A 22,701-nucleotide genomic window follows, 5' to 3' on the forward strand; every position below is an offset into this window, starting at 1 on the left:
TATTTTATGGTTTCGCTGCACTCAGACAAAACCCTGACACCCTGTCCCAGTCACTCCTCCACAAAGGTGTGATAAAGGGTTGCTACAAGTGCTTGGTTTAAGTAACCTTCCTGGCAGGTGCAGGCAATCCGGGTTAATCAGCCCAAAGAATTCTGGGTAACTGAGTTCTCGCGAATGGCTCTCACTGCGCACCACTGCTGCCCTCTGCTGGTTCCCAGCGGTGTAGCATGTCCTTAAACAGTTTTGGCGAGTTTTGTGTTTTTTCTCAGTCTTCTTTCATATGGTCATTTTAAAAAGCAAATTAGACAGCATATTTCGACTGACTTATTTGTACTCACTGTTTATTTAGTTTGCGATGATTAATTTTGTATTTGTGGTTTGTAGAGATGAGGCATTTATACGTTTGAAAATCAAAAAATACAGCCGCATATGAAGCACCTGGGTATACATGATGTAGAAGAGTCCATTTAAGAAATTGTCAAGACCTTAAAATTCTGCCAAAGGCATCTTTTTGTCTCACACTGAAGGAATCAAGAAGGTCTGCTGAATTCATCCTCCCTTTGCAGCACTGTTGTTCCATGACTAGCCACCAGGTGGTGCTCTGTGGCAGCCTGAAAGGGAGAATTACTTTAAAGTGTACTTAAGCAATTATTTTTAAGGACTAGTTTGGTCATTATCTTGCTTTCTTGCTTTCCCATGTCTGTGTGCAGATGTGTGTAACAGCATCGAGCTCCCTGAGGTGGAGATCATCAGCCTGTTGGAGGAGAAGCTCCCAGTGTACAAGCTGAGGGCCGACAGCGTGTACGGCTATGAGCACGACGACTGGTTGCACACTCCTCTCATCTCTCCGGACACACACATCGACCTGACCGCTGAGCAGGTCGAGGAGACTCTCAACTACTTCTGTAAGTACAGACGTGTCACTCGAACACACGATCAAAGTGTGAGGATGATATGGAAAGCCAGCGGGGTCAGTTTAAGATACTCTCCCCAGTGCTGGATTCACACACTTATGAACATGTATTTTTGGAGAAGAACTCCAGTTTGAAGCATGCTAAATATTTTCAGAAAGAAATATTCATATTCTGGTACTAATGTGATGGTTGGTGCTCATGATCCCCGTGAGAAGTTCGCAGGTTTGTGTGTTTCGTCTATGTCACAAGGGGACATTTTTCTGGCAGAGTCTCGGCACAGCGACTTAGTGATCTCTGAGGTGAAAATGTCCGAGCATCGACAGCGGTATTAGCATGCAACTTGTAGCTTGGGAAGCTTATCTGTTTGAGCAGAGTGGACAGACCAAAGGATGAAAGCGCTGCTCTGTAAATCATCACTCTCTTTAGGCAGAGATGAAGAAGTGAGGGCTTTTTCTTGCTTTAATGACGTGATGCCGAAATGAGAGCATGCTGGTATTTATGGTGCGTAACGGGGACAGAGGATGTGAAGTACAGACATGGTGAGACCGATGGGGGAAAGAGGACTGCCAGGGGTGCTAAAAATAGGTGGAAACTTGTACATGGCGAATGCAGAGGGGTAATTATCACCTCTCTCTCTTTCTCTCTCTCATTCACTCTCGCCTCCTTGCATCACTCTGGTGTTGTGTGTATCTTGCGCTTGCAGTCCACAGATGACACTGTTGCCCGAGGAGCTTTCGAGCTTTAGCTAGCTTGTGTGGTTGAGAATAGAATTCGAGGACATATTTCTCTTTCAACAGTGAGAGAGAGAGAGAGAGAGAGAGAGTGGGAGGATGCATAGGAGCATGAGGGATGAGCACACAACTGGAGTGCTTCAGCAAGGACTGCACCATTGGTAAAGTGTGTGTGTGTTTGTGTATTCGACATGTCCTTTGCATGTCAAGATGGACGCTTTCTTTCTTTCTTTCTTTCTTTCTTTCTTTCTTTCTTTCTCACTCTTGATCTGTCTTTCTTGCTCTCCTCTTCCACTCTTTCCATGATCTTTTTCTGTTTTGTTCTCATCTCTCTCTCTCAGGATATCTGAAGTTGATAACTGAAAAAAAATTGCAAGCTGATTTTTATTCAGTGCTGAATTTTTTTACATACATTTATTTTGAATGGAATGCGGCAGAGACGATCTTGTGCACGATTAACACGTGGCGGATGTGCAAAATCAGCCGCAAAGTCTGTATAGCGAAAGGGCACAGCCACCAGAGGGCGCTGTGACTGAACCGTTCCTGAAAGGCTGCTGGATGGAACACGAACGCGACACCGTGCTCCACAGTGGACGCAAATAAGGAGCAAAAAAAAGTTGAGCGATGAAATTTGGTCTTCAAATCTCTGGAATTTGCGATAATTTGTTATTTGCATTTTGTGCAAAATACGTCTTGAGTTTGACGTGTTACCATGAGACAAAAAACCCCTGAAATGTTACATACTCAAGTACTCGGTTCATCGCATAGTACATTATGTAGTGCGTAATATGCCATCTCTTTTGTGTCTTATACTTGAATGAATATGAAGTTTGGGCTGTTTCCAGGTAAAAGTGACAAATAAATCCAAACCTGAGTCAATTCAAATTAATTCATGTCATAGGATTTTTGCGTCACGCAACTGAAAGGCGTGAAATTTACGCAAGCCTGTTTCTGCCATTTGAAGACAAAATTAAGCCATTATTCTGTCAATGGTTCTCCAAATGACATCTCTCCAACATAAAAAGAATGCTTCAAAGAGTTTTCCAGTGATTTTCCTGCAAAACATGGGGTTTCAAAATTATTGGCACCCTTATAGTTAATTTTTTGATGAAGCCCTTTCTGGAGAGGGAGCTTGGTCAGAACAGGGGTTGGGCAGAGAACACTGCATTATAGAGGAATGTTAGTGTGGAATTCTTTACCCTGTTTTTTGGTTAATGAAGTAAATGAGAAAGCTTTTAAAATTAAATTAAAACTGTATTTGTTTACTCAAAATATATGATTATTTTCTGTTCCTCTATAAATAGGATAGCTATGTGGTACGATGACTAATTGATGGGACCAACATATTTGAAACAAATTTATTTCCTCTTTTGTTTTTGTTTTTATTTTATGTTTTTGTTTGTACAGTCTGTAAAAATGCATGTCTATGTTAAAAAAAAATTAAGGAATTGTAAGTTTGACCACAGGGAGAACAGCACCCTTCTGTGAAGGGGAAGCTGATGTGGATCAATATAAATAAATAAATATATAACTGTTGAGGTGCAGTTTGTGCGATGAAAAAACTGGGAGCTGGAAGTTTCTTTAAATTGTGAGTTAAATTTGCCTTGTTGTGCCTTGAATCAGGCAGGAAACATGTCCTGGAACGTTTGCCGAACAAGAGAACATGGTTCATTTTTTTGGGTGAAAATCTGACCTGATATACTGCTTTAAATATAAATATCATGGCAGGAAATGAATTCTTTGCATGCTGCGTTTGAAGCTGCAAGGACGTGCATGTGTGTGTGTGTGTGTGGGTGGGTGACTGAAACAGAAGAGCTAGCTGAACTGATGCTGTTGGCATGGCAGCGGTTGCCGGGGTAATCATGCTGCGACGTTGGCATTGCGAGGACACACAGGGAATAGTTTGCATGTGTTCACATGCAAGTGCACCGATCTTATCACAACATCACACTAGAATTTCACGATGACTGTAAATAATTAAGGTTGAGATTTAATCACATGGATAAGTCTGGTAGAAGAACGTCTGATTCTTAGGAAGGTCTGTCTGTCCTTCCCATAGTGCTATGTGCTGAACGAGTGGGCCAGATGACTAAGACCTACAATGACATCGATGCTGTCACGAGACTTCTGGAGGAGGTGAGCTGTCCAAATCCGATGCATCTTCTTCTGTGCTTAATCAAGTCATGAACTTTGAATGAACCAAGCAAGCAGGATGCACAGACAGTCACGTGATCATCAATGTAAGAGTGAAGATCCAGCACAATTAAACAGACTCTATTAAACTCTGTGTAAGATATTAAAAAAAAACCTTACCCAGCCACAGAGGCAAAATCATAAATCAGAAAAGTCTTTTTTGCTTTACAGTTTGATGTATGTCATAAATACTATTTGTCAGCTTTCAGCAAGTTTCATTATTCCTCAGTAATATCATCGTCATGATTTGCAAAGTCGTTAACGTTTCACGTTGCAAAGCTGAACGTATCCTGAAGGGTTTTATTCCTCTTATGCCGCAGCAATGAACCATTAAATTAAATTTTTATTTATTCAAGAATGACATGTTGTACTAGAGGTGGTGTAGTGGTTAGCACTGTCGCCTCAGAGCAAGAAGGTCCTGGGTTCGAGCCCAGCAGCTGACAAGGGCCTTTCTGTGTGGAGTTTCCATGCTGTCTGCGTGGGTTTCCTCCGGGTGCTCCAGTTTCCCCCACAGTCCAAAGGTATGCAGGTTAGGCTAATTGGTGGCTCTAAATTGACCGTAGGTGTGAATGTGAGTGTGAATGGTTGTCTGTGTCTATGTGTCAGCCCTGCGATGACCTGGCGACTTGTCCAGGGTGTACCCCGCCTTTCGCCCGTAGTCAGCTGGGATAGGCTCCAGCTTGCCTGCGACCGTCTAGAAAAGGATAAGCGGTTACAGATAATGGATGGATGGACATGTTGTACTGACAAATAGACGTTCCCTCGCCTGCAACTCTAAGTTAATCAAACAGAAAAAATGCAGCTTGTGAGAGAGAGAGAGAGAGAGAGAGAGAGAGAGAAACCGTAAAACACAATGCCCTCAACTACGAAGACTTTCCCATGGAGGAAAACCTTAAGTTGCAGCTTTACTTCTGCCTGTTGGGAAGCACTGACACTGCAGATCGTTCCATAAAATGTGAAATACTTCAAAAAGAATGTCTGTAATTATTGACATGATGAAGTAAGCTTCACCATGTCAATAATTACAGACATTCTTTGTTGAATAACAACACATTTTTTAATTGGTTTCTGATTAGTTTTAGATGAGGTGTCTGCAATACAAGTCTGTTTGAAATGGTAATGTATATTTTGAAAACCAGAAAATCCAGTTATTTTTCCAGACCCAAGAAAACTTATTATTTTAAGTTTAAATACAGTTTGTCTGTTATCTAAGTCTGGAATACAAAGATGGTAATCCTGTGGCTAATCTTGGGGAAATATATTGTACGTGAAGGCCTTTTTTTGTGCATAAATGCACACGAGTGAGTGAAACATCTGTCTGGCTGTTCAGAAAGAACGGGACCTGGAACTGGCTGCTCGGATCGGCCAGTCCCTGCTGAAGAAGAACCAGACTTTATCCGAGCAGAACGAGTACCTGGAGGAACAAGTGGGGAACATCAGAGAGGAGGTGAGACCAATCAGAACCGAGCTTCCTTCAAGCAGACTATCAGACTCTTCATCTTCACATGGATGACGATATTTGTATCAATGCTAATGTTTACCAGTTTGTAATAAAAGACGTTTTTAATAAGTAAGAGCTATTGAGAAAACGTCAAAGCCTGGCACTTTGGTGGAGAATATGTACAGCATGCTAGCTAACTGGTAAATTAGAGGTTCACAAAAATAAACAGTGAGCTAACTGGTATTATCACAGTCCATACAAATAAAAAGGATGCAAGCTCACACAAACCAACAGTATGCTAGTTAACTTTCAAATTCGCATTTCACACAAACCATATGCGAGCAAATTAGCAAACTAGCTGTTCACATAAACAGAATACAAACTGACTTTCAAATTAACAGTTTGCACAAATACACAGTGTGCTAGCTCACGAGAAAACTAGCGGTTCACACAAATAAACAGGATGCTCGCTCACTCGCAAATTAGCAGTTCACACAAATAAACAGTATGTTAGCTCACTAGAAAACTTGCAGCTCACGCAAATAAACAGGATGCTCACTGACTTGCAAATTAGCAGTTCACACAAATAAACAGGATGCTCACTCACATGCAAATTAGCAGTTCACACAAATAAACAGAATGCTCACTCACATGCAAATTAGCAGTTCACACAAATAAACAGGATGCTAGCTCACTCACGTGCAAATTAGCAGTTCACACAAATACACAGTATGCTAGCTCACTAGAAAACTTGCAGCTCACGCAAATAAACAGGATGCTCACTCACTTGCAAATTAGCAGTTCACACAAATAAACAGGATGCTAGCTCACTCACGTGCAAATTAGCAGTTCGCACAAATAAACAGGATGCTAGCTCACTCACGTGCAAATTAGCAGTTCACACAAATACACAGTATGCTAGCTCACTAGAAAACTTGCAGCTCATGCAAATAAACAGGATGCTCACTAACTTGCAAATTAACAGTTCACACAAATAAACAGGATGCTAGCTCACTCGCAAATTAGCAGTTCACACAAATAAACAGGATGCTAGCTCACTCACGTGCAAATTAGCAGTTCACACAAATACACAGTATGCTAGCTCACTAGAAAACTTGCAGCTCACGCAAATAAACAGGATGCTCACTAACTCGCAAATCAGCAGTTCACACAAATAAACAGGATGCTAGCTCACTCGCAAATTAGCAGTTCACACAAATAAACAGGATGCTAGCTCACTCGCAAATTAGCAGTTCACACAAATACACAGTATGTTAGCTCACTAGAAAACTTGCAGCTCACGCAAATAAACAGGATGCTCACTGACTTGCAAATTAGCAGTTCACACAAATAAACAGAATGCTCACTCACGTGCAAATTAGCAGTTCACACAAATAAACAGGATGCTAGCTCACTCACGTGCAAATTAGCAGTTCACACAAATACACAGTATGCTAGCTCACTAGAAAACATGCAGCTCACGCAAATAAACAGGATGCTCAGTAACTCGCAAATTAGCAGTTCGCACAAATAAACAGGATGCTAGCTCACGCACGTGCAAATTAGCAGTTCGCACAAATAAACAGGATGCTAGCTCACTCACGTGCAAATTAGCAGTTCACACAAATACACAGTATGCTAGCTCACTAGAAAACATGCAGCTCACGCAAATAAACAGGATGCTCAGTAACTCGCAAATTAGCAGTTCACACAAATACACAGTATGTTAGCTCACTAGAAAACTTGCAGCTCACGCAAATAAACAGGATGCTCACTGACTTGCAAATTAGCAGTTCACACAAATAAACAGAATGCTCACTCACGTGCAAATTAGCAGTTCACACAAATAAACAGGATGCTAGCTCACTCACGTGCAAATTAGCAGTTCACACAAATACACAGTATGCTAGCTCACTAGAAAACATGCAGCTCACGCAAATAAACAGGATGCTCAGTAACTCGCAAATTAGCAGTTCGCACAAATAAACAGGATGCTAGCTCACGCACGTGCAAATTAGCAGTTCGCACAAATAAACAGGATGCTAGCTCACTCACGTGCAAATTAGCAGTTCACACAAATACACAGTATGCTAGCTCACTAGAAAACATGCAGCTCACGCAAATAAACAGGATGCTCAGTAACTCGCAAATTAGCAGTTCACACAAATAAACAGGATGCTAGCTCACTCACGTGCAAATTAGCAGTTCGCACAAATAAACAGGATGCTAGCTCACGCATGTGCAAATTAGCAGTTCACACAAATAAACAGGATGCTAGCTCACTCACGTGCAAATTAGCAGTTCGCACAAATAAACAGGATGCTAGCTCACTCACGTGCAAATTAGCAGTTCACACAAATACACAGTATGCTAGCTCACTAGAAAACTTGCAGCTCATGCAAATAAACAGGATGCTCACTAACTTGCAAATTAGCAGTTCACACAAATAAACAGGATGCTAGCTCACTCACGTGCAAATTAGCAGTTTGCACAAATAAACAGGATGCTAGCTCACTCACGTGCAAATTAGCAGTTCACACAAATACACAGTATGTTAGCTCACTAGAAAACTTGCAGCTCTCGCAAATAAACAGGATGCTCACTGACTTGCAAATTAGCAGTTCACACAAATAAACAGGATGCTCACTCACGTGCAAATTAGCAGTTCACACAAATACACAGTATGCTAGCTCACTAGAAAACTTGCAGCTCATGCAAATAAACAGGATGCTCACTAACTTGCAAATTAGCAGTTCACACAAATAAACAGGATGCTAGCTCACTCACGTGCAAATTAGCAGTTCACACAAATACACAATATGTTAGCTCACTAGAAAACTTGCAGCTCACGCAAATAAACAGGATGCTCACTAACTCGCAAATTAGCAGTTCGCACAAATAAACAGGATGCTAGCTCACTCACGTGCAAATTAGCAGTTCACACAAATACACAATATGTTAGCTCACTAGAAAACTTGCAGCTCACGCAAATAAACAGGATGCTCACTAACTCGCAAATTAGCAGTTCACACAAATAAACAGGATGCTAGCTCACTCACGTGCAAATTAGCAGTTCGCACAAATAAACAGGATGCTAGCTCACTCACGTGCAAATTAGCAGTTCACACAAATACACAGTATGCTAGCTCACTAGAAAACTTGCAGCTCATGCAAATAAACAGGATGCTCACTAACTTGCAAATTAGCAGTCCACACAAATAAACAGGATGCTAGCTCACTCACGTGCAAATTAGCAGTTCGCACAAATAAACAGGATGCTAGCTCACTCACGTGCAAATTAGCAGTTCACACAAATACACAGTATGCTAGCTCACTAGAAAACTTGCAGCTCACGCAAATAAACAGGATGCTCACTGACTTGCAAATTAGCAGTTCACACAAATACACAGTATGCTAGCTCACTAGAAAACTTGCAGCTCATGCAAATAAACAGGATGCTCACTAACTTGCAAATTAGCAGTCCACACAAATAAACAGGATGCTAGCTCACTCACGTGCAAATTAGCAGTTCGCACAAATAAACAGGATGCTAGCTCACTCACGTGCAAATTAGCAGTTCACACAAATACACAGTATGCTAGCTCACTAGAAAACTTGCAGCTCACGCAAATAAACAGGATGCTCACTGACTTGCAAATTAGCAGTTCACACAAATAAACAGGATGCTAGCTCACTCACGTGCAAATTAGCAGTTCACACAAATACACAGTATGCTAGCTCACTAGAAAACTTGCAGCTCATGCAAATAAACAGGATGCTCACTAACTTGCAAATTAACAGTTCACACAAATAAACAGGATGCTAGCTCACTCGCAAATTAGCAGTTCACACAAATAAACAGTATGCTAGCTCACTAGAAAACTTGCAGCTCACGCAAATAAACAGGATGCTCACTAACTTGCAAATTAGCAGTTCACACAAATAAACAGGATGCTCACTAACGTGCAAATTAACAGTTCACACAAATAAACAGGATGCTAGCTCACTCGCAAATTAGCAGTTCACACAAATAAACAGTATGCTAGCTCACTAGAAAACTTGCAGCTCACGCAAATAAACAGGATGCTCACTAACTTGCAAATTAGCAGTTCACACAAATAAACAGGATGCTCACTAACGTGCAAATTAACAGTTCACACAAATAAACAGGATGCTCACTCACGTGCAAATTAGCAGATGACACAAATACACAGTATGCTAGCTCACTAGAAAATTTGCCACTCACTCAAATAAACAGGATGCTCACTAACGTGCAAATTAGCAGTTCACACAAATAAACGGGATGCTCACTAACGTGCAAATTAACAGTTCACACAAATAAACAGGATGCTCACTAACGTGCAAATGAGCAGTTCACACAAATACACAGTATGCTAGCTCACTAGAAAATTTGCCGCTCACTCAAATAAACAGGATGCTCGCTAACGTGCAAATTAACAGTTCACACAAATAAACAGGATGCTAGCTCACTCGCAAATGAGCAGTTCACACAAATACACAGTATGCTAGCTCACTAGAAAACTTGCAGCTCACGCAAATAAACAGGATGTTAGCTCACTAGAAAACTAGCAGTTAAGACAAATTCACATTCTGCTAGCTAACTATCAAATTAGCAGTTCGCACAAATATGCAGGACGTAAAAGCGCAAATGCTAGAGTTTGATAAAATTATTAGTATTCTTATTTGTATTCTACAAGTAACTCCATCACTTTTTTCAATTATCTGAACTGATTCTAAATATTCTCTGGTTTCAGCAAATGTTTGTGCAAGAACAGCAACTCGTCATGCCTCGCATTTGGGATGATTCTCTCTCTCTCTTTTTTAGGTGGCCCAGCTCCATCATGAGCTAAATCTGAAAGATGAGCTTTTGCATTTCTACACCAACACAACAGAGGAGAGCGAGGAGGATGCCACGCCTCCATCGTTCGTCTTTTTTTTCATAAAAAGCTAAAAATGAAAATACAAATAGAAGTCCATGTTCACGTCTATGTGTATGTTCTCAGTGTAAACATGGCTTTGTGAATAATAAGTACGCCCCTGCCATTCCTGTGCTCTGTCTTGCTGTAATACAGTAATTGTACAAACGAGCTGCTCTGTGTCTGTTGTGTATGTGTGCCGGGTCAGGGGTCGGCGTGGCAGGACGACGTTGCCTTTCCCGAGTGGCTCCAATGCGGATGTGCTTCAGAGGAAACTCAGAGACCTGGAGGAGGAGAACCTTTCTCTCCGATCAGAGGTGTGTATCGGACACACAGGATGACACGTATGGTTACAGAAGAGATCCTTTCAAAATTCGAGCGTCAAGTTTTAGCTTTACATCTGACTGTTACAAAGCGCTGACACTGGATAATCCTTCCATAAATGTTCAATAAGTGTCTCCATACAAGAAACACCCCTGCCTTGTTAACAGTGTAACATCAAGTGGAAATCGATGTTTACACTGGCACACTTGAAAAAAAAAAGGAGTTTGGTACATGGAAATGACATATTGTGAACTTCAAACACTGTTGTATCCACCTTCAGATACAAATCCTGCAGATGCAGAAGAGGGCAGAAAAATGGGCTAGTTCCAGAATCCTGGAGTGTTTCATAACAATTGAGACTCATAAATATTCACGCCACAAAATTTGCATATTCCAGCCCACGTTCTCACCCAGGCGATATCACTTCCACTTCTGGTGCCGATGCCTTGCCAGTACCTCCGTCCTAAATTTCCTTCAGGATCAATAAAGTACCTATTGATCTTAGACCCACACATCAACAATTCTGCAGGTCTTGTCAGGCTTGTAGTACTCGAGTCTGACTCGTGCCCTAATTTTAAGGACTCATGACTTGACTTGGACTTGAGCACTGACGACTCGGACTCGTGCGTTAACTGCATTCGGACTCGTAAATTGGAGATGAGGACTCGGATTTTTTTCTTTATTTTTTGTAACATGCCATTATAATTTGGCATAAGATATTTATATTTAGGGCGGCACGGTGGTGTAGTGGTTAGCGCTATCGCCTCACAGCAAGAAGGTCCTGGGTTCGAGCCCCGTGGCCGGCGAGGGCCTTTCTGTGTGGAGTTTGCATGTTCTCCCCGTGTCCGCGTGGGTTTCCTCCGGGTGCTCCGGTTTCCCCCACAGTCCAAAGACATGCAGGTTAGGTTAACTGGTGACTCTAAATTGACCGTAGGTGTGAATGTGAGCGTGAATGGTTGTCTGTGTCTATGTGTCAGCCCTGTGATGACCTGGCGACTTGTCCAGGGTGTACCCCGCCTTTCGCCCGTAGTCAGCTGGGATAGGCTCCAGCTTGCCTGCGACCCTGTAGAAGGATAAAGCGGCTAGAGATAATGAGATGAGATATTTATATTTACATCGACATTAATTTTTATATTAATTTTGTGCAAGAGAATGCACATTCACCTGTTCATATGTCATGTTCAGGAACAAACTAACATTAATGGCGCTAAAATGCCTGGAGAGACGCCCCTCGGATTGTCCGCTTTGCTTACACAGACTTCTTGTGCAGTGGGAAAAAATGCACTGCTACAGTATGTGTTCCATATGTAGAAGAACTATCAAGGGGACGATGGGGACAACCTCGAACTTCAATCGTCATTTGGCAAGACCACACCCAGAGAAGGAAGTGACGCGCTATGTTCATTGCTCTGTTGATAGTGGGGCTTGCTGACTGATGAACTCGCTAGTGTTAACCCTCTCTCATGTTATTTGCCCTGTTGATAGTGGGCGGGGCTTGCTGAGCGATGAACAAGTTTTTTATCTGTAGCCTATTAACTAAAATGGGGCAGTCGAGCAGGAACGTTAATCCAACACAGTAGCAGAGACGCTTTTACATAAAGGCAGCAACAGCCACCGTCAAATGGTGCGGTAAGAGTCTTGTTCTCAGACTCGACTCGGATCAATAGTGCATTCGACTCAGACTTGACTCGAAATTTTCTTTCATGACGTGGCCTTGACTTCGACTTGAACACTGGGGACTCGAGACTAGAGTCGGACTCGAGGTTTAGTGACTTGACTACAACAACTGGTCTTGTGTATCAAAGTGACAACGGGTCAGGGAGCTCGTGAAACATGCAGCAGCGTACTTGTGACATCAGAGACGTGACATTTGACCGAAATGCAGATCTCCACATCAGGCATTACATTATTGGCATTTAGCAAATGCTCTTTTCCAGATGTACAACATACCCAGAGCAGCCTGGGGGTTCGGTTAGGTGCCTTGCTCTTCAGCCATTCCTGCTGGTCCAGGAAATTGAACCAGTGACCTTTTGGTCCCAAAGCTGCGTCTCTAACCATTTGGCAGTGGCTTCCCGCAAAATAACCTTCTGCACTTTGCATGTACCTGTGGAAATTCTCAAGAGAAGGTCACCGAGGGAACGCAGTGTAATTTTTTACATTGTACAGTCCAACATCCTCAAATGACATCAGCCAGTTATTGTGTTCAAAAAGGTGTGTGTTTGTCCATTTAGGCGAGCCATCTGAAGTCCGAGACAGAGACGTATGAAGAGAAAGAGCAGCAGCTGGTGAACGACTGTGTGAAGGAACTCAGTAAGTTAAACAAGCCACAAGTTGATGACTTAAGTCCAAGAAATACTTCAGTATTTACATGGGGAAAGTTACCTCTATTCAGAGTTGAGATACGCAGGTGCTTAAGTCCATTTTCTTGGCACGTTTCAGATTCTGGAATTTTTCTACATGTGGTTCAGAACTCCGAAGTGTCCAGAGGTTTCTCATCTCATTATCTCTAGCCGCTTTATCCTGTTCTACAGGGTCGCAGGCAAGCTGGAGCCTATCCCAGCTGACTACGAGCGAAAGGCGGGGTACACCCTGGACAAGTCGCCAGGTCATCACAGGGCCGACACATAGACACAGACAACCATTCACACTCACATTCACACCTACGCTCAATTTAGAGTCACCAGTTAACCTAACCTGCATGTCTTTGGACTGTGGGGGAAACCGGAGCACCCGGAGGAAACCCACGCGGACACGGGGAGAACATGCAAACTCCACACAGAAAGGCCCTCACCGGCCACGGGGCTCGAACCCGGACCTTCTTGCTGTGAGGCGACAGCGCTAACCACTACACCACCATGCCGCCTGGCCAGAGGTTTTATTTATTTATTTATTGCAGAAGTGTCTGAGATTGTTTCTCAGTCAAGTCTAGATCACCACCTTTAAACACATCTCTGAAAAAACGAGGGATAGAAAATGCGGACTGAAGAAGGAAAGAGCATATTTTTCTTTGCTCTTAAATTTCATAAATGTACCATGAAAGCAATTAAAAAATAAAAAGGGCTAATATAATGATATGAATGAGATGATGAATGAGTGAGCATTGATATAAATCTAACAGGAATCTACACTCAATGGCCACATTATTAGGTACACCCATCCACCTGCTGTTTGATGCAGTTCTCTAATCAGCCGATCCCTTGACAGCAGCATGATGCATAAAATCATGCAGATACAAATCAAGAGCTTCAGTTCATGTTCACAGTGTTCAAACATCAGAATTGAAAAATTGTGATCTCAAAGTGTGACTTTCTTTCATTGTGGCATGGGTGTTGGTTTGAGCCAGATGGACTGGTTTGAGTGTTTCAGAAACTGCTGATCTCCTGGGGTTTTCACACACAACCGTCTCTCGAGTTTACACAGAATGATGTGAAAAACAAAAGAACATCAAGTGAGTGAGCGAGCAACAGTTCTGTGGGTGGAAACAAGCGCCTTGTTGATAAGAGAGCTCCGAGGAAACTGGACAGATTGGTTCGAGCGTTTGTTTTTGCCAGGAAGGATATAGTAACTCATAGAAACTCTTTACAACCGTGGTGAGCAGAAAAGCATCGTAGCATGCAACAGCAGAAGATCACATTGGGTTCCACTCCTGCAGCCAAGAACAGGGATCTTAGAATCAAGAACAAGTTTACAGTGGGGCAAAAAAGTATTTAGTCAGTCACCAATTGTGCAAGTTCTCCCACTTAAAAAGATGAGAGAGGCCTGCAATTTTCATCATAGGTATACCTCCACTATGAGAGACAAAATGAGAAAAAAAAAAATCCAGAAAATCACATTGTCTGATTTTTAAAGAATTTATTTGCAAATTATGGTGGAAAATAAGTATTTGGTCAATAACAAAAGTTCATCTCAATACTTTGTTATATACCTTTTGTTGGCAATGACAGAGGTCAAACGTTTTCTGTAAGTCTTCACAAGGTTTTCACACACTGTTGCTGGTATTTTGGCCCATTCCTCCATGCAGATCTCCTCTAGAGCAGTGATGTTTTGGGGCTGTCGCTGGGCAACACGGACTTTCAACTCCCTCCAAAGATTTTCTATGGGGTTGAGATCTGGAGACTGGCTAGGCCACTCCAGGACCTTGAAATGCTTCTTACGAAGCCACTCCTTCGTTGCCCGGGTGGTGTGTTTGGGATCATTGTCATGCTGAAAGACCCAGCCACGTTTCATCTTCAATGCCCTTGCTGGTGGAAGGAGGTTTTCAATCAAAATCTCACGATACATGGCCCCATTCATTCTTTCCTTTACACGGATCAGTCGTCCTGGTCCCTTTGCAGAAAAACATCCCCAAAGCATGATGTTTCCACCCCCATGCTTCACAGTAGGTATGGTGTTCTTTGGATGCAACTCAGCATTCTTTCTCCTCCAAACACGACAAGTTGAGTTTTTACCAAAAAGTTCTATTTTGGTTTCATCTGACCATATGACATTCTCCCAATCCTCTTCTGGATCATCCAAATGCTCTCTAGCCTGGACATGTACTGGCTTAAGCAGGGGGACACATCTGGCACTGCAGGATTTGAGTCCCTGGCGGCGTAGTGTGTTACTGATTGTAGCCTTTGTTACTTTGGTCCCAGCTCTCTGCAGGTCATTCACTAGGTCCCCCCGTGTGGTTCTGGGATTTTTGCTCACCGTTCTTGTGATCATTTTGACCCCACGGGGTGAGATCTTGCGTGGAGCCCCAGATCAAGGGAGATTATCAGTGGTCTTGTATGTCTTCCATTTTCTAATAATTGCTCCCACAGTTGATTTCTTCACACCAAGCTGCTTACCTATTGCAGATTCAGTCTTCCCAGCCTGGTGCAGGTCTACAATTTTGTTTCTGGTGTCCTTTGACAGCTCTTTGGTCTTGGCCATAGTGGAGTTTGGAGTGTGACTGTTTGAGGTTGTGGACAGGTGTCTTTTATACTGATAACGAGTTCAAACAGGTGCCATTAATACAGGTAACGAGTGGAGGACAGAGGAGCCTCTTAAAGAAGTTGTTACAGGTCTGTGAGAGCTAGAAATCTTGCTTGTTTGTAGGTGACCAAATACTTATTTTACAGAGGAATTTGCCAATTAATTCATTAAAAATCCTACAATGTGATTTCCTGGATTCTTTCCCCCCATTCTGTCTCTCATAGCTGAAGTGTACCTATGATGAAAATTACAGGCCTCTCTCATCTTTTTAAGTGGGAGAACTTGCACAATTGGTGGCTGACTAAATACTTTTTTGCCCCACTGTATATTAAATTGGCCATTAAGTGAAGTGTATTGACAGTACAGAAATTGAATTATGTGATTCAACAATATGGCTTATAAAAATAGCACTCGATCCAGCACATCCAATTATTTAGCTTTTTTTTTGTAAATTAATTGTCGGTCGGTGGTGCCTGACAAAATACCGTTCCTTGCTTGAGCCAATGTTACACCAGAAAAAATGTGCTCAAATCTCATGCACAACTAAGACACGCCTCTGTTTTACTCAAACTCCACCCCATGCATGTGCGTACGTCTGACGCAACTTCTTAATTGCGCATAAATATGTAGTTTTGTCTGAACTCCACTGTGTGCAATTTCTGTATGAAACACTCACTCCGTGTGCTTCATTCAACCCTATGGTTTCCAGGACAGTCCAGTCTGCAGATCTCCACCATAGCAGAGGAGCTGAGCAGGAAGACGGAGGATGCAGCTCGCCAGCAGGAGGAAATCACACACTTGCTCTCGAAGGTTGTCGACTTGCAGAAAAAGGCCAAAACGGTGAGCATCTGCACTCAAAAAAATTGCTCAGATTCAAAAGAAAAATAACATTCTCATTCGTTTGTGCTTGTCTGTATTGACAGTATGCTCTGGAGAATGAGGAGCTCTCTCAGCATCTGGTGGCGGCGAAAGACGCCCAGAGGCAACTCACAGCTGAGGTGCATCGGATCTACGATGTTACACCGTTTCTTGTCTTTTATTATTATTTTATTTGATGATTTTAGATTTGTTATAATAATTATACAACTGTTTGTCAAAACACAGCTTCAGGAGCTGGGCGAAAAGTATTTGGAGTGTATCGAGATGCTGCATGAAGCCCAGGAAGAGCTGAAAAACCTACGGAACAGGAGTGTGTCTGCTGGAACACCGCGGCGTTATCATCCTCTTGGACTGTTTCCAATGGTACACACACACATGTGCACACACACACTATTATCTTGCATTACTGCTTAATATAACAATATGTTCAATATGTATTCATCCATTCATTCATTCACTCATATTCAGTAGCTGCTTTAGCGTGGTCCGTGTTGTGGGAGATCCGGTGCCTGTCCCGGGAATGATGGGCGTGAGACGGGAATACACCCTCAAAAGGATAATTGTGTATTCAGTGAGCTAAATAATGCTTGACCTCCATCGTGCGCTAGAATGATTTCTCTCGGAATGATTTCTCTCAGAAAGTCAGAAAGCCTGTGTGTACGGGATTGGAATATCTGCCAGGTTTGATCATGTGGTGGCATTTGGATGACCAAACGAGGATGACTTCAAAAGGTTTCCTTTTGGTGATTAGTTCAGGATAGCTGCCGCATGGTGTTAACAGTGTTGTAGTCGAGTCACTAAACCTCGAGTCTGAGTCCAGTCTCAAGTCCCCAGTGTTCAAGTCCAAGTCATTAAAGAAAATTTCAACTCGAGTCCACTCCTGAGCCGAGTCGAGTCCAAGAACAAGACTCTAACCGCACCATTTGACGGTGGCTGTTGCTGCCTTTCTCTGAAACCGTCTTTGCTACTGTGTTGGACTAACGTTCCTGCTCGACTGCCCTGTTTTAGTTAATAGGCTACAGATAAAAAGCTTGTTCATTGCTCAGCAAGCCCCGCCCACTATCAACAGAGAAAATAACATGAGAGAGGGTTAACACTAGCTAGTTCATCAGTCAGCAAGCCCCACTATCAACAGGGCAATGAACGTAGCGTGTCACTTCCTTCTCTGGGTGGAGTCTTGCCAAATGACAATTGAAGTTCGAGGTTGTCCCTGTTGTCTCCTCGATAGTGCTTCTCCATATGGAACACACAGCAGTGCATTTTTTCCCACCGCACGAGAAGTCTGTATAAGCAAAACAGACAATCCTAAGGGCGTTCTCTCCAGGCATTTTAGTGCCATTAATGTTAGTTTGTTCCTGACCGTGATGTATGAACAGGTGAATGTGCATTCTCTTGCATGAAATTCGTATAAAAAATAATGTAGATATAAATATCTTATGCCAAATTATTATGGCATTTTACAAAAAATAAAGAAAAAATCCGAGTCCTTGTCTCCGATTTATGAGTCTGAATGCAGTTAATGCACGAGTCAGAGTCCAAATCATCAGTGTTCAAGTCCAAATCAAGACACGAGTCCTTAAAATTAGGGCACGAGTCGGACTCAAATATGACAAGCCTGGGTGTTAATTATGATGGCAGTGAAAGGGCCTGACACGGAACGTAAAACAACTGTGTGTGTGTGTGTGTGTGTGTGTGTGTGTGTGTGTGTGTGTGTGTGTGTGTCAGGACTCTCTGGCCGCTGAAATTGAGGGCACGATGAGGATGGAGTTGACTCACGAGCACCCTGAACACGAGGAGCAAAAGTATGAAGCTTTGATTTTTCCACATTGTTTTTCCAGCGTTACCTTTCACACAACCTCATTGAAGTCTTTCTTTTTTTCCATTTTAACCCCTTCTCGAATGACATGTCTTCGTAAGTTGAGTTCTACAAGACGTCACCCAGAATGCATTGAGATCTTCACCAATGAAACCATTTACAAATGTTGCTTTTGACCAACATAAAGATTTCACGTTATTGATTAGATGAGCTGGAACTGACGTTTCCCTGATTCACGTGACAGTTCTCAATCTGATGACTGACTAACCATAAAATGTCATATCTTTGGGAAACTATTTGTCCGACATCACTTCCTGCTCCACACACTTCCTCTTGTGCTGCAAGTGGCCACTCATGTGGTCATGTGTAGGCACTTCACACTCCTTTGAAGCAGTCAATACTACTACTACTACTACTACTACTACTACTACTACTACTAATAATAATTGACATTCTTTTTTTCTCTCATACTTCCCTTTCATGAAGCATGTCATAAGTTGACACCTTTATAACATTTTAGGAGCTTTTTTTCCCTCTGATTATACATGTGTGTGATTGCAGGGTGCGTCACAAGCGTGTGTTTGAGACGGTTAAAAACATTAACCAATCAGTCAGGCAACGCTCGCCAGCTCCACCTTCTGCTAATATCCCAGGGTCCAATCAGGTGCTCTTGTCTCCAAGTTCTGCCCTCTCTGACTCCAGCACTGACAACCTGGCTGCCCTTGATAACCGTGAACAGAGCATGCTGCTAGAGGCGGAGTCAACAGATGCCAGGTGGGAGGGGCTTAACACCGACTCCTCGAAGCATTAATTATCATGCAAATTAATGATTTTGGGAAACAACCAGGAATGTTTGGTACCCAGAGCTTCTGTAGATTTGCACGGCTGCTATGACATTTGCTTTGTGACTGCAAAGTCCATAATTACAAGCTTATATTTTTCCGAATCGGGTAGCTGTACGTTCTGGTTGATAAAAAAAAATTCTTGTGTGCGCGCATGTGGCATGTTTTTCCTCGGCCAACAGTTCAGAGGGCCCTGAGAAGCGTTCCAGCTCGGAAGACCTGAAGCAAGCGTTACGCCGACTCTCACTGCGCCGTCAGAACTGCCTGAGCGAGCGGCGTTTCTTTGAGGAGGCGCGTGAAAGGAGGCACCATGATGCTCCACTTCATGGCATCGTGTCTGGAGAGAGTATCATGTCACTGGGTGTGTGGCCGAGCCGACCTTACCTCCCAGACAAGCTGCAGATTGTCAAACCGTTGGAAGGTGAGAAACTTCAGCCATTGTGGGTAAAGTGTGAAACGTTCACCAAAGGGAAAACATACCATGTTGATTTCTTTCTCTCAGGCTCCGTCACCTTGCAGCAGTGGCAGCAGTTAGCTCAGCCTAACCTCGGCGGGATTTTGGACACCCGTCCCGGTGTCGTCCCAAAAGGTTTCCGTCCCCTGGAACTCGATCTAGAGGAAGTCTATCACTACAGTGACTTTGAGGAGGACGAGCCAGGAGAGCAGTACTTCCAGAACCTTCCCACCACGACCACTCTGGCCAATCCTGGCCTTGGCCATGCCCCCTCAGCCTCTCCGTCCCCCTGCCTCAGCACTGGCCATGCTTCTGCAGAGTTCTCAGGTGGGGTCACTGTAGTTCAATAAGACCGTGTATCCAGCAACACACAACGTCTAGTTTTAGTATTTCATGTTCGTGTGAGGATGGTCATGTATTTCAGTAATAGGTTGTCCAGATTAATTTCTACATTCTGTACTCTGTTGAAAAAAAGTATTCAAATGAGATTTTATTGCTTGTTTTGCAGTGCACTACCCAGGTAAGTGCATGGCCCACACCAGCTCCACCTACACTTTCACAACCTGCAGGATCCTCCACCCATCTGACGAGGTCACCAGACTCACTCCCAGGTCAGTCAGTCTGCTCTTTCATGAGAAATTCACTTGAATGCAAATGCTTTTTTTTTTCTTTTTTTTTTTAATTTTTACATTAAAATACAAAGTTAGAACCCTAAACATCAAAAACAAACTGCCAGGACTCATTTGTATTCTTTTTCATTCTCTCAGTCTCAACCCTGCTCCCACCTCCTCATGTGTGATGTCGTCCAGCCTTCGCTCCACCCCCGCGGCCACGCCCTGCACGCCACGTCGCTTAAGCCTGTCCCAGTCCCAGTCCTTCACCAACTTACGTGACTCTACAAAGACCTTCAGTACATCTTTGGGGTTAGTGCGACTCCTACAGGAGCGTGGGATCTCTGCAGCGGTCTATCAGCCGCGGAGCTGGGACAGGGCGAGCGGTGGTGTCCATTTATCCACCTCCGTGCTCCCTCCATCGTCCCCTCTGGACTCTCAGAAACCCTCCACTCCACCAAACTCCCCTGCCCGACACACTCCAAGCCCCCATGCTGTCGATCCAGACAACCCTGCTGACTTTTCATTCAAAAGCCCGTCCTATGAGAACTTCCTAGCCTCCAAGCCAGCACGGTCCATTCTGAAAGAAGTCGCGGGGGGGACCCAGGCGAGGGATTGTGAGAGCCAGACGGATGTCAGCGTGTACAACCTGAACCTGGTGGATAAGCTAAAGAGGCTGGGGCTGGCAAGTCCTGGAGCCAGTGGGGTCTCAGGGCCACATCCCATCCTGGGCCCTCTGGGTGGCCTGAGGAGGACGGGCTCTCCCTTTACACCCCTAAACGAAGGGTTAAGGCGCAATCGGAGCTACCCAGCAGTGGTCGGAGCAAGCATGGCAATGAAGGGGCCCGGACCCCAAGGAGATGAGCTGATCCTCGCTCCGAAACTTCCCAAGCAGACTAGTCTGAAATAAATGACGCGTAAACACTCAAAATACTCTATTATATGTATTTAGGTTACACCTTCCGCAATCAAAATTCAGCCCATTTGATTGAGAGCACTCTCTGCCTTGAAAACAGAGTCCTCTCTTGTCTTCCCATTATCCTGTATTTGTATTTCATACCCTGGTGTGCAAAGCCCAAAGTCGAGCTTTAACACCTTCCCTCACGGACACCTAGGGGGAAAATATTGGGGGAAATTCTGGAAATATCATTAAGAAAATCCCACCAAACTTTAAACCGGGCAAAATGTCAACACCTGATCATCATATCCATAGACAGCATGCTTGCTGAGCCCTGTGATGACCTGGCAACTTGTCCAGGGTGTACCCCGCCTTTCGCCCGTAGTCAGCTGGGATAGGCTCCAGCTTGCCTGCGACTCTGTAGCACAGGATAAAGCGGCTAGAGATGAGATGAGATGAGATGAGCATGCTTGCTGTACATCCCATTCCAAAGGTATATGAAGTTGGTCCCCCTTTTGCAATGATAATAAGCTTGATTTTGATTTTGAATCTACTAGATTTTGGGGCGTGGCTGTGGGGATTTGTGTTCATTCAGCCACAAGAGCATGAGTGAGCTCAGGCACCGATGTTGGTTGAGGAGGTCTGGGGTGTAGTTCCAGTTCTTCCCAAAGGTGTTCGGTGGGGTTGAGGTCAGGGCTCTGTGCAGGTTCCTCGAGTTCTTTCACACCAAACTTGGGAACAACATAATTTTGAGAAGTGACCACATATGGTTGTGATGGTCAGGTGTACAAACCTTTGGCGATATAGTGTACATCAGAGGTGAGCAATATAGCAATATTTTAAGAGCTTTTCACAATATATACAGTATGATAAGCACGGATGGATTACATACTGGGCCTATTGGGATACGTGTCCATTTAAATTGAATGATTCGATTGACTGGCTGTTCCAGTAAGTCACACAGAAGACCCATCAGCATCAGCGAGTTAATAGAAAATGAACCAATGAATGGAAAGCCACTGATTCTGAAATAAATTTGGAAATGTTTTTGGTGTCAGGGTCTGAATTGATAAGCAGTGATGGATGGATCATTTCAGTCTGAACTGTTTCGAACTGGAGCGGGCTGCGGTCATTGTGGATGATGTCCATTGATCAAGTGTGCTTTTCCATTCTGCATTTCTCATACTGGCCAACAGCGGGCATGATTTGACTGCAGAGGAAGGCCTATTCAGTTTCCCCAGATGTATTTTTGGGATCATGTGAACCAGTTCTTTCATTGAGAGCATGGGCTCACAGATGTTTTGTCACCAGTGACAAATTCAGTTCTAAAAAAAAATTGACAGATAAAATTCCACTCACTACAGAGATATTTCCTGAACATTCTTTCAATATGTACAATAATACCCTGTTGATGTTTTCGACGCATACATGTTTTTAGTCCTGAATTTACCTTTAACAGGACACATTAGGTCCAGGTTGACATTCTTTACAGAGGTTTGAATTCAATTCAATTGAACCCATTCAATTTTGATGACCAGTCAAACAAGCCAATGACTGTAACTCGAAGGTAAGTGAAAAAACTGTTCAGTTTGATGAAGCTGCTTAACACTCTCTTAAACAGTTGTTAACAGAATAATACAAGTGAAAATATGGGCAAATGTATTTATGATTTCTGATATGTCTGGATTCTATAAATCAAAGAGAA

General features: G+C 43.3%; 1 protein-coding gene across 1 annotated transcript; it reads left to right on the top strand.

The window, feature by feature from the left end:
* Positions 1–729: 729 nt before the first annotated feature.
* trak1b (trafficking protein, kinesin binding 1b) lies at positions 730–21,008 on the top strand. Its single transcript, XM_060902489.1, has 15 exons — positions 730–905; positions 3,705–3,781; positions 5,169–5,285; positions 10,126–10,223; positions 10,425–10,533; positions 12,772–12,850; positions 16,206–16,336; positions 16,420–16,494; positions 16,601–16,738; positions 18,101–18,177; positions 18,753–18,965; positions 19,216–19,454; positions 19,536–19,814; positions 19,996–20,098; positions 20,255–21,008. The coding sequence occupies exons 2-15, from the start codon at positions 3,731–3,733 to the stop codon at positions 21,006–21,008; spliced, it is 2,463 nt and encodes an 820-aa protein (XP_060758472.1). The 5' UTR covers positions 730–905; positions 3,705–3,730.
* Positions 21,009–22,701: the final 1,693 nt, after the last annotated feature.

Source organism: Neoarius graeffei, chromosome 20 (genome assembly GCF_027579695.1).
Source record: "Neoarius graeffei isolate fNeoGra1 chromosome 20, fNeoGra1.pri, whole genome shotgun sequence".
Lineage (NCBI taxonomy): Eukaryota > Metazoa > Chordata > Actinopteri > Siluriformes > Ariidae > Neoarius > Neoarius graeffei.